The sequence below is a fragment of the Ciconia boyciana genome, chromosome 7, assembly GCF_034638445.1.
Source record: "Ciconia boyciana chromosome 7, ASM3463844v1, whole genome shotgun sequence".
NCBI classification, from domain to species: domain Eukaryota; kingdom Metazoa; phylum Chordata; class Aves; order Ciconiiformes; family Ciconiidae; genus Ciconia; species Ciconia boyciana.
The window spans coordinates 22,097,157-22,109,027 of NC_132940.1; the positions used below are offsets into that span (position 1 = coordinate 22,097,157).

An 11,871-nucleotide genomic window follows, 5' to 3' on the forward strand; every position below is an offset into this window, starting at 1 on the left:
AAAATCCATTGCCAAGGAAAACTGATTATTATTACTCTCAATTTCCATGCTAAAAGCGCTTTGGTGGGCAACAATGCAGATATCTGAAACAATTTCCAATTAAACATTCATAATTGTTGAAAAACCAATGATCTCTTCTAAAACATTCTTCAGATTTTTCTACAGTGCACAAAAGTATATATGAAAACAAATGAGTTCTCTAGTTTGATAGTCGGCCTGGTCATATATTGAATGTTCCAGTAATTGCTTTGTGAAAACAATGAGATCAGAACACACTGCATCTAAACACAAACTGTTCAAGGTAATGAATAACTAGGACTGTGATATATGAAGACATGAATGTCTGTGATAATAGTGAGACTCGAATCACCTGATTTTTTTTAATTTATTTTTTGTCAGTGAGCTTAATTTGCCTCAATACAAAATTCAGTAGAATATGTTTACTATTAAGGTTGTTTTCAGTTCAAAAATTAATTTTGTCATATTTCATAGAAGGTTTCCTGATACAGCTTTTTGAAAATATTTAAAACATGAAATCACAATTTCAAAAATACATTAGTGTATCCTTTCTGCAAGTGCAAGATAGTTGCCCACTTAACATATTGTATAATTCAGGAGCAAGTCAGTCATAAGCAAGAGGTTTGAAATAGAGCTTTTCTTAAAACACAAACAACAAACCCTGTAAGTCCAACCTGGTTTTAATTTTCATATCTGTAGAGAATTATTAGAACTGTAGAAAAAATTGCAAAATGTATTTGAATAATTGTTGAAAAATTCAGTTTTGAATGCATACCAGTATCATATTAGGGATGTATAGATAGTTGATTTTATTTATTTATTTTAGCAGATCAATTGGAAAATAGAAGTAATTGGTTTAATCTGAATGACACCTACATTTTTAATTATGTCACAAAAAGAATTATTTCTTGTCAAATGGAAGGTTTTATTTTGTTCAAAACAATGCCACCCTTTTCAGATGCAAAGAAATGCGATAAAATAGAGGTCAGCTTTTCACAGAAAAGGAATGGAAAAAAATGTTCCCACTTTTCCTGTTCAGGACTAGAGTCTACGTCAGTCACAGAGGAGGTGCTTGCATTACTTCCATGCCTAAGGGGATTAGGAAAAGTTTCCCATCTGATAGAAGAACACTATACTCGCCAAATTATAAACTTTTAAATCTCATCTCAATTTCTTCTTTTGACATTAAATCTCTACTAGTAAACATTAGTTGTGTTTGAGACTGGTTCCGAACAATCCCACTTCCAAGATCCTTGTCTGAATTGGCAAACTGCTAAGTCCTGCTCTTGCTATGTCAGTGACCATCTCCTCCACTGAAAGTTTTAGCTGTTTTTCCCTCCAGGTTATAGTGTGACTTTAGCCTTCAGTCATGACTAGTTTCAGGAAAACTGAAATTGTGTTTAAGTGAATGTTGCCATATGCCATAAACAAAAATCACCCCATTCCAGTAGAAAGCAATGGAAGATAAGTATATAAGAATGTCCTAATGGAAACAGTCAAAACTTGTTATAAGTGTGGAAAATAGCTTTTAAAAGAGAATATCTGTCTGAACGCTGATTGCATTTGAACGTGATGGTATTGCAAGTAGCAGTCCTATTTTAAACGTGAGCAGTCCTTGAGGACAAGGAACCTGTTTGCATGTTTTTCACCTGAAGCTTTTAAATCAATCTTGTACTTTCAGGATTTTTTGGTAGCATATTTGGACTGATGGGTGTATACATTTATGATGGAGAACAACTGTCAAAGAATGGATTTTTTCAAGGTTACAATAAACTTACTTGGATAGTAGTTGTTCTACAGGTGAGATACCTTATATCACATGTTTCTGTGAAGGCACTTGGGGTGTACTCTTCTATAAATGACTGGGGAAACTAATGGGTGTCATTGAAGCTACTGAGAATTCTATAGTCAAAAGTCTGATCTATCACTATTAGAATAAACTTCTAAATAAAACCCTAGAAAATATATAGCAAGTGTATGACTAAATATTGTGCAACAGAAAAGCATGTGAGCATTATTTCTTTTGCAATGTTTAAAAAAAATATATATATATGCCCTTCCTTTTGTGGCTAAAAATGTATAGTACAAGCATTTCCATTAATTTAGTGATGGTAATAATGATCAACAATTTCTTTAATGGGAAAAGAAGAACTCTTCCAATATTTATCTTCAACAGTGCATATCCATAACATAAAATAAATGTAATGCTGCTAAACACAGACAAAAGTTTTTCCTAAAGTAAGCACGTGTTGTTAAAATAGATGCTCTCAGTGCAATTATCAGGTTGCAAATCCAAACCTCAATGTTTTTCAGGCACTTGGAGGGCTGGTGATTGCTGCTGTTATAAAATATGCAGACAACATTTTAAAGGGATTTGCAACTTCTCTCTCTATTATACTGTCAACATTGATCTCCTATTTCTGGCTGCAAGATTTTGTCCCTACAAGGTAAGAATTATTTTCCATGTATGGTGAAAAAAAAAAATAGTTGAAAACTTAATGCTTACCAGATATAACTGCAAAAATAAATAAAAAAAAGTCCAAGCCACACTTTTAGAATGTTTAGATACAACTTGCACATAAAAGTTTAGTTTCAGAACATACCATAACTAATACTTAATTTTTTCAGTATAGTTGGCAAGATTAAATTTTCTGTAAGATACAGCCCCCCCACAGGTCAGGAATAACTTAGTCTCAAATCTTGGCTTTTGACAAGCCACTCTCTTGCAGGCTCTGTGTTTTAGTTCACCATCCCTTTCTCTTCTTTTCTTCCCTACCCGATCTCCCTCAGTTTGTTCAGCTCCTGCTTGGCTTTTATGCTGAAGTTTTAGTTTTAGTTTTGACACTTTAGTTTTGCCCTGGTTAGTTTTGACGCTTGCCTTGCACTGCATTGGCTCTGCTCCTTGAACCAGTCTCCCCCCTGCTGGCTGTTCTGAGTGAGATCGTGACAGGGGTTGCCTGTCTCTTGTTTTCTCTTCGTCCTCTGAATGGACAGATCTTCCACAAGTCATCGCATCGCAAGAGGAGTTACAGCTGAACAATGATAATGATGATGATCTTTTTGTACTGGTTTTCAGCCAATCTCAAAACAGTCTCTAAAAGAGATAATTGCAATCATACACACATGGAAGTCATGCTACAGCAGTTAGTTGCCCAAGGACACCCAGAAGCCCAAAGGCAGAGCTTTTTTCTAAAGACAATACAATATTTATTAGTGAAAATACTCAACCAAGCAAGAGAGAAAAATGCTTGCTATATGCTTCTAGGCCCAATACACTGTGTCCTGACATTTTGTGAATCATATTTTAGTAGCTCTGTGCACTGCGGGTTTTGTACATTGGTAGGTTCTGGAATAGTGCTTGTCTTGGCAGTGTGTGTTAATATATGGAGTGTAGAAGTAATATTCCAACTTTCAGATATATCTAATAGGATTTTGCTTATAATTGAGCTACACTCCTCACATATGTTACACATACTCATAGCATTAAAATATTTTTAATAATATTTACAAGTTTTGTATCTGATATGAAGAAACATCTTTTTATCTGAAAATAGTATTTGCAATATTAGCAGGAGTTTACTTAAACATTCAAAAAAGGAAGTAGAACAACTATTTAGGCTTAAAAAGTAGAAGATGTTGAACTTAAATTATAAGTAGCCTATACTTGTCCTATTAAAACAAATGTAGAAAGTGGTTTATGAATTTCGGTGTGCTCAAATGGAAAATTAATAAGTAACTTACCAGCTTCTGCAAACATGGTGCAAATGGAAATAGTGGTAAATAATTAAATGAGATGGAGCCAACTAGCAGCATGTGGAACTTGAAACCATCTCATTTAATAAAACTTGATTAACTTTAGTTAATCAAACTTAATCTTTAGTACCTTGCTTATGCCAACCGAATTTATTTGAACTGAAACTGAGTAATTGTTTCTCTCACTTCAACAAACATTTTTGATTGGGATAATAGATGTAAAGTACTTAAGTGCTTGAATGTGTTGCAATGGATCATGTCCAGAAATAGGCTAACTCTATTCTCTGAAGGATTATCATGTCATGCGCCACAGTTTTTTTAGTGTTTGGTTCAGAAGATCAAATTGTCAACATTGTCATGTCTTTATGACAAGCTTCTTTTCTAAAATGTGTACTGATTGTCTGGTGGCTTTGGATATTTTGTTTCAGACTTGTAACTATCAAAACAACTTGAAAGGCCCGTATGTCACAATACAAATGATGCCTTTATTATCTTTTCCTACATAAATCTTTATGTATCTGCCAAAAATTAGATTATAGTGACTTGCAAACTGGTTCTTGGGCAGCAGTAATTTGTTTTGACATAAGCTTTGGACTTCAAAGCAAACACAACTCCAGCAACATGATGTACATAAGATGTTAAAAATGGCTGGGTAACCACGGTAGTTGCACTTTAGCTTCTGCTTGCATTTTGCACAGAGCTTTAGGCAAAAGGGAAAAAAAAAAAAAAGATTGGTCTGATTACTTTTGACAGCTGTTCCATGAAACTATAATTTTAATTTTCAGAATATGTCAGTATAATGATACATTACTTTGTGGATCTAAGTTTTTCTTATTTCAACTTCTTCCTGCATCCTTCTCTAATAAATATGTGTAAATTATTTTTTTCTTTATAAATTGGACAAATATAATTTATCTTCCTGTGTTCCCACAGGAAAAATTTTCTGTGGGATTTATTCTGATTGTATTACATTAAAAAAATTGCATCAACTAAAAGGAGCTAATTTTTTTTTTTATCCCTATTCTATTCAGTGTCTTTTTCTTCGGAGCCGTCCTTGTAATAGCAGCTACTTTCCTATACAGTTATGATCCCAAGCCTGCAGGAAACCCCATTAAGGCATAGCAGACTTCCTCATCAACCTGCTTCTCAAGATCACACAGTGGGGGCCTTGCTAACAGTGGCATGTGGAAAGTGTCATTGTGCACTGCAAGGAAAGGATTACTACCCTGAATTTATTGAAGAAATGCTTATGAGTAGTTTTGAACAGCCAGAGGGGTTAAAGGTGGATGATGATACTGTCTGTAACTGATGGGAAAAGAAAAAAAAAAATGGTAGGGGAATGCCCAGTGCAACTTGCTAATAAAAACTTGAAAGGAACAAAAAGCTTCCAAGCAACTGCAATTAGGAATGTTTACAGCTTTGACTGGGATTGCATCAAAAGAATTTACTGTATTGACTGCTGCAGAAATATGTCCTATGCACTCTTTGAAAGAGCACATGACAACATTGTCAGATTGTATGTTTTTGCAATTTGACTATATTTAATCTTAGTAAATATGTTTTTAACTGTTTGTCTATTTACATGAAATCAGCTGAATACACATCATAGTTCTAAAGTGATGGTTCTAATTAGATATTCCTTATTAAAACTGTGAAGATTGAAGTATGATTGAAAGACACTTTCACAATATGAAATATTTTTATATTTTTAGAAGGCTGATTTAATAACAGAAATGTGTGTTCTGTTGCTTATATAAAACTATTGTAAGAATGTTAACATTCTCACCTAAGTATACAAAGGGAGAAATTCAGAGTGAAAGCTGGAAATCTGTGTTGATGTTCCAGCCTTCATCAGGATAGCCTGGGGTGTTCCAACAGATGCAATAACTCTGTGAACGCAGGCCGGAGGTTACTGCACTAACCTGGCACTACAAGTAGGGTGATGATGGAGTGCTTGCTCAGATGTGATGTTCATTCTTTTTATTTTTATTGATTATAAATCAACTTGTTGGTAGAACCTTTAAAGTAGTTTTTATGCTTTAAATATCCTCTGGGGATTCTTTTTAACCATAATTTAAAAAAAAAATCCATAATAAACATTTTAAATGCATTATTGTTGTTTGTAACAGCTCCATCTGGAGCTATTATGGTATATCATCCATGTACTGTACTTTATTACAGAGATATTTTTTAAACAAGTGTTTACTCATGAACTCTCCAAGGCTTTTTCAGTACATTTCTATGTAATGGCTTAATTAGAGGGTTTTATTATTAGTATTATTATTTTTATTATTTTGTTCTGGGAGTCCTTGAGCCAACAGACCAAAATGGGTTCTCTGGAGCTATTCAGTCTACTAGTGGAATTACTTTAATAGGAAACATAATGAAAAAGTCATTAATTGTGCAATAGGTAAATATAAAAGCATGCTGTTCTTCTGTTTTAAACCAAAAAAACCTTCACAAAGAAACCTAGATGCAATTAAAACTTAGATCAATTAGACTGTTATGAACACTTCACTTGTTGAAGTATTTGCATATAGCCAGAAACGCCAAAAAAAGCGCCAGAATTAATAAAACTGCTGTCTTAAAAATAACTTATTTTCAGGAGACCTATCCACAGTGGATATTAATGTAGAGTGACTTCTTATCCACATTAGACTTGTAAAGGTATAGATTTATACAAAAACATATCAATAGTCCCTTACCTGTAGAATGGCAAGTGGTAAAAATATATGATTTCCTTTTTTCCCCCCTCACGCTCTTTCTCACTTCTGTGTTGTGCTAATGGACACGTTGTGAAAAGAGAGGTGGTTTAAAACGTTAACCAAAGTACCTCATCCTCTTTTCCACCTTTTAGTGGTGGATTGACAAGGAGGTTCTGTAAGACTGCGCTGAGATTTTTTTTTAATGAAGTATTGTAAATGGGAAAGGAAAAATTCCACTTAAGTCAGCCAAGTAAGAATAGTGTTTTCCTTCTGTTGGTGATGAAATGGATTATCAGCTTTTTGTTTGTTTATCGTATCAGAACAAGACATTAAAGAAACTTCAGAGTTATGCCAAGGGCTTGCTAAGCTTTGTGAACTGTGAATCTATACTAGCATGCTGTAATTGCAGGAACTCTGCTACTTGGTAGTGAAAACTATCTCATATTACCCAAAATTGGCATTCTATGTTACTATTAAACCTTTTACCTATAATGTGGCAAAATCTTTGAAAAATTACATTTAGTCACTTCACCACTGAAATATAACATGACGTAAGATACATGCATAGAACAGTGGCTTGCAGTGTTGCTTAGTATAGAATGGGAAGTGCGTGACTCTGAAATTACCTGAGAAGTGTTGGTAGTAATATCCAAATTGGATTTTGGCCTACATGATAGTACTGTTAATTTTATGACTCGCAGTAGTGGAAATATTCAGGTGGTATAATTGGTTACTTCCTTGAGGAATTTCTCAAAAAAACCTAAGAAGCGGGTTGAGAACACTTTAAAGCCAGTTTCACGGGAAGGGACCAAATAGTCCAAATAATCGCCACATTTCTGAAGTTCTGTTACATATAACCCAGTTTTAATATTTCAGGTGCACCTGTCAATATTTGTCAATAAGGATCAGTTTAAAGGAAAGAACAGGATTACGTGCTCTTTGCTTTTGAATAGGGTGTCATACAGCTTTGGAAAACAATGTATCTACTGTACTAAGAAACAGTAACTCCTGTCGATAGATCAGTGACTCTTCCACGCTTTCAATTTACAGTTCCATTAAATTTTCCAGTAGAGGGATAGATCTCTTCATACACTTGTTGCTGTAAAGTAAATACCAATTTGCATTTTTAGCTCTCTTCCCTTAGCCCATTACAGGCTAAGGAAAGACCTTCTCTGAAACCCTCCAGGTTGAAAAGCATTATTCTAGACAGAGGCAAGACAGCATGTTTCTTGAGAACAGAAAGGAGTTGAGGAGGGTTTACTGATTTCTGTAACCTTTGCAATCTCAGAGCGTATGCACGTTTTCTCATTGGGATACTTTTGTACCTGGATTTTAAAATAAATTTTAAAAAAAGCAGTTTTAAGTCTATAACTCATTAACTAACCAAAGAAGCATAGCTAGCACAGAGCATTGGAAAGTAGAGGATAGTGTGCTTTGAATTTGCCCTAAAAGCAATCTAGGAGTCTAACTTTCCAAAAATAAACCTTTCTGAACTATTTTTCTGACTTTTACACAATGGATTTGTTAGTTTAGTTGTATATTTAGGAGGCTAACCTATACTTAGCAGAATTTTATTTAAATATTTATAAAGTTACAGCTAGGTATTTATTTGCAATAACTTGAATTATATGTTTGGGGGGTTTTTATAAGACTTGCATAGTGGGAGTACTAGTATTTATTGAATACTTGGATATTTGGTAGTTTTATTTGAGAATCTCTGTGATACATGATAAATGGTCAAATAACAATAAACTTAGAACTATCGTCAAAGCAAAATAAATCGGCAGTCAAGTGGCGAAAAATCTTGAGTCTAATAAAGTAAGAAAAACTTTTCTCTAAACATTGTATTTCTGTGCTATCCACAAGTGCCCAATAATATTTTTTTTCTCAAAGAATTCAGATAATTTTATAATTCTATTCAACTTATTTGCTTTAGACAAACGATAAGAAAACTTCCCTTTTGGTTTGCTTTAATAATGGGTAGATTAATGTTCTAGAACTGGCTTCTACAAGATAAGACCTTGGGGTTTTTACTGTAACTTTTTAGAGACTATTGTTTTATTTTTCCTCAAAAAATCCAGTCTTACTTTGGTAGCATATGCTTGCGTTTTGGTTACTCATACAGTCCTGTCACAGATTTTTAGAAGTATGTAATTGTTTTGTGTTCCTAACTTATTTTTATGGCTGTAATTCTAAAGACTGTAATGGATTTTGTTAAATTGTTTTAAAATTGATAAATGAAACATTGCATTTCTTCTGGTTTTTGTGGTCAGTAACTTTCATATTTTAATATAGTTTCTTATCAGCCGTGCATGTTCTGTTGTATTTAAGCAATCATCATTTTCCAAATTTGAAGTTGCTGTTCATTTTCCTCCTGTTGACAGTGTTTCTTGCTGGATATTGCGAATGGGGAAGATTATTCATTGTTTTCTTCTCTGAAATCCATGTTTTGTAAGAATGAGATATTAAAAAACATTAAGGTTTTTTTGTGTATTAGAAAGGTTATGTTTATCTATAACATGGTATTATACCAGGTATGTGGTAGTGTATAATTACCTATGGTGTTCAGCTGTTGTAAGAAAGTCCAAAGTGTTTCCTTGCCTTTGTTTTCATTGTTCTGTTAATTTTTAATGCTGATTATTTTCCACAGGAAGCTACTAAAGAGTTCTACTCTTTCCAGGTAAGGTCATTATATGTTTTTAGATACCTAGAATTAAGATATTTTTACTGGAAAAAATGCAGGGGAAAACGCAGCAAAATAAGTAGGATTAATTGGATGATATCTTCTGTTCTGATTACTGTCAATCCAAATTTCTGTTCAGTTGGTTTTATAACTTTTTCTAATTATTTCCCACTAGGTGAATTTATAACTCTTTCTAGAAGCAAAAAAATCTGTCCTGAGGTGCCATTCAGTACTCAGTCTTGAATGTCTGCTGCACATTTGCATCCAAGAGTAGTCATGATATTTTTAACTCTTGCCTTCAACCTTCCATCGTCATTCTGACTGTAACTGGCCATATTAATTTCATTAGCAATTTATAGCTCAGTAAGTATTGCTTATATGCTAAGCATATGTTTATATTGTCTGCCATGAGTAACGCTTTTTTAGATTTTTAAAAGTTTGTCTTTATTGTCAATATATTTTAAATTTAATTTTAAATATATGAGCCCAAATATAAATCATGTATTCAAACATTGTAGCAAAATTTTTAAGGTAGTCTTAGGATTTTTTTTATATGTTGATATTTGTGTGTGATGATATTGAATACAATTCTAATATATGGTGTTTTCAGGCAGTTTGGAAACAGGTTATTTTTTTGGTATAACACTGCTGAACCATGGAATGCATCTTACATGACCTAATACAGTTTTTTTAATCCATATTGAGGTAAAATACTGTATTTTTTTTCTCCTGTATGTGTAGATAATGTCACTATAGTAATAAACTGGTTAAAATTAAGCACCGGCTTTATTAAGAATATGATATAAAACTGTTTGAGAGCTTTGTAAATGGGGAGGCTTGCCTTATGCATATTTCAGCAGAAATAAAACAATGTTTTAATTAACATTTATTATTTCAGAATATAATTTTTGGCATAATTTTCTATAAACTCCAGAAGGCTATTATAAGGTGTTTGTTAGTGGTATCTTTTAACATACAGCTTACTGACTTTTGCCAGAAATTTAATTTTGACTGAGGCATGCTTCTTCTTGACCACTGTATCATGACTTCTTGTGAATCACATTCCAGCAGTGTTCTTGTGACTGTCTGTCTCTGCACTCTTCTGGTCTGAAAACCCTGATCTCCTTATTCAGGACTGTGGTTCCTGAACTGGAGGTGGTAGGGAGCATCTGGGTATCAAGTACCAAGCTATAGTATGGTGTGCGATTGTAAAACACCGTAATCCTTTGTAGAAGATTTGCCACAAGTAATGGCAAATCCTTTACCCTTGTGGTAATCCTTTGCCACAAGTTACCAGGAGGCAGCTGGTGATTCAGCAGCTTCTTTTTTTTTCCCCATTTAATTTTGATAGCAGTGGAAAGTACTATACAATACACTCTCTAGAATACACCACAATCCGTTGATTGATCTTACAGTTTAGAAGCTGAGGTTTTATATAGCTATAATTTACAATATATCAAAGACCTGAACAGACTTCACAAACACATTGCTATAGATGGTGGTAACATCTTTCCCTGTCCTTTCCAGAGATATATATAATAAAATCAGGTCATTTCACCAGCTATGCACCAATAATTTTCAGGACTCTTCATTGCTGTCAGTTCCTTTTGTCAGTTCTGCTCTGATCTTAATGACCACATGCAGCATGATTTAAACTGAAATTTTAGGCCGTTAGGTGACAAAAATGAATTATTCATCAACTAACCAAAGGAGCGTAGGTGGTAGAGTACTGAGATGCAGGGGACAGCGTTCTTTGAGTTTGGCCTGAAAGCAATCTGTAGGAGTCTTAACTGAAACTGTTGAAACCATTGTCTGTCTGTGCTTTAGAATCAAGGGTTTCCCTTGGGGAGATGGTAAGTATTCTGTCCGTTTTCATTCTGCTTCCAAAAAGATGGTAATATCTTTTACAGGTAGCAGGTACTATTATGCATTTACTTTTATAGAAGGTTGAACGCTACAGGTATTTAGATGTAACAGACAATTTTTGTTTTTCTTCTTCAGGAGATTAAATGTTTGTCAGGAATTTGTGTCTCAGTTAAATAATGGCAGAGCAGATTATGTCAGGACTTACGTAGGTAAGTGGAGTTTGATATTTGAAAATGTGTAGCTGGCTGAAATTCATGACAGCAAAAGGAAGTTATATTTATATAGTTTATTCTAAATTTAGGAATTCTTACTTGAATCGTCTGCTCAGCCTACATGAGCAAACTTGGTATTTAAGATGCATTTATTTTGGGATAATGACATCAATAACAGAGGTTGGTCTAATATAAAGGTGTGGATGGAAAAACAGCTGTTTAATCAGCCTAGTTACAAAATGTCTTTGAGATGTAGCTGTGTTAACTTTTTTACATGAGTTTCTTACGTGTCATGTACATGTCTGCGTGTGACTTTCCCACCAAAATGTAACAGCTTTCTCTCCAAGGAGTAGACTTGAAACCATGCCAAAATTTTAGGACCCCTCTCCTTTTCAAATAGAAGGCGTGAGAAACCCTGGAACAGAATTATCACATACTTGGCATAACTTATTAAGACTTGTAACAAATGACTGATAATAGCAATGGCTGCAAACATGCTTTTTCCCCTGTGGGTAGCCTGGTAGATCCACACTTCCTATCATGAGCTACAGCCTTTGTCTCACTGTGAGACCAGAGTAGATCCATTGGCCTGAGTAGGGCTACACCTCATGGAATTCTAAATTCCTTAAAAGCT

General features: G+C 34.0%; 1 protein-coding gene across 5 annotated transcripts in view; it reads left to right on the top strand.

Annotated features, from left to right (window-relative positions):
• SLC35A3 (solute carrier family 35 member A3) overlaps positions 1-11,234 on the top strand; it is a 27,404-nt gene extending 16,170 nt beyond the window's left edge. For 3 of the 5 annotated variants that reach the window (XM_072867622.1, XM_072867620.1, XM_072867621.1), the window contains 3 exons: positions 1,700-1,818; positions 2,332-2,465; positions 4,803-10,009. In XM_072867622.1, coding sequence (XP_072723723.1) covers positions 1,700-1,818; positions 2,332-2,465; positions 4,803-4,893 — 344 coding nt within the window. In that variant the 3' untranslated portion in view covers positions 4,894-10,009. Of the gene's footprint in view, positions 1-1,699; positions 1,819-2,331; positions 2,466-4,802; positions 10,010-11,160 lie in introns of those variants that run through there. The other 2 variants (XR_012043408.1, XR_012043409.1) reach the window with 2 other exon arrangements.
• The last annotated feature ends 637 nt before the right edge of the window (positions 11,235-11,871 follow it).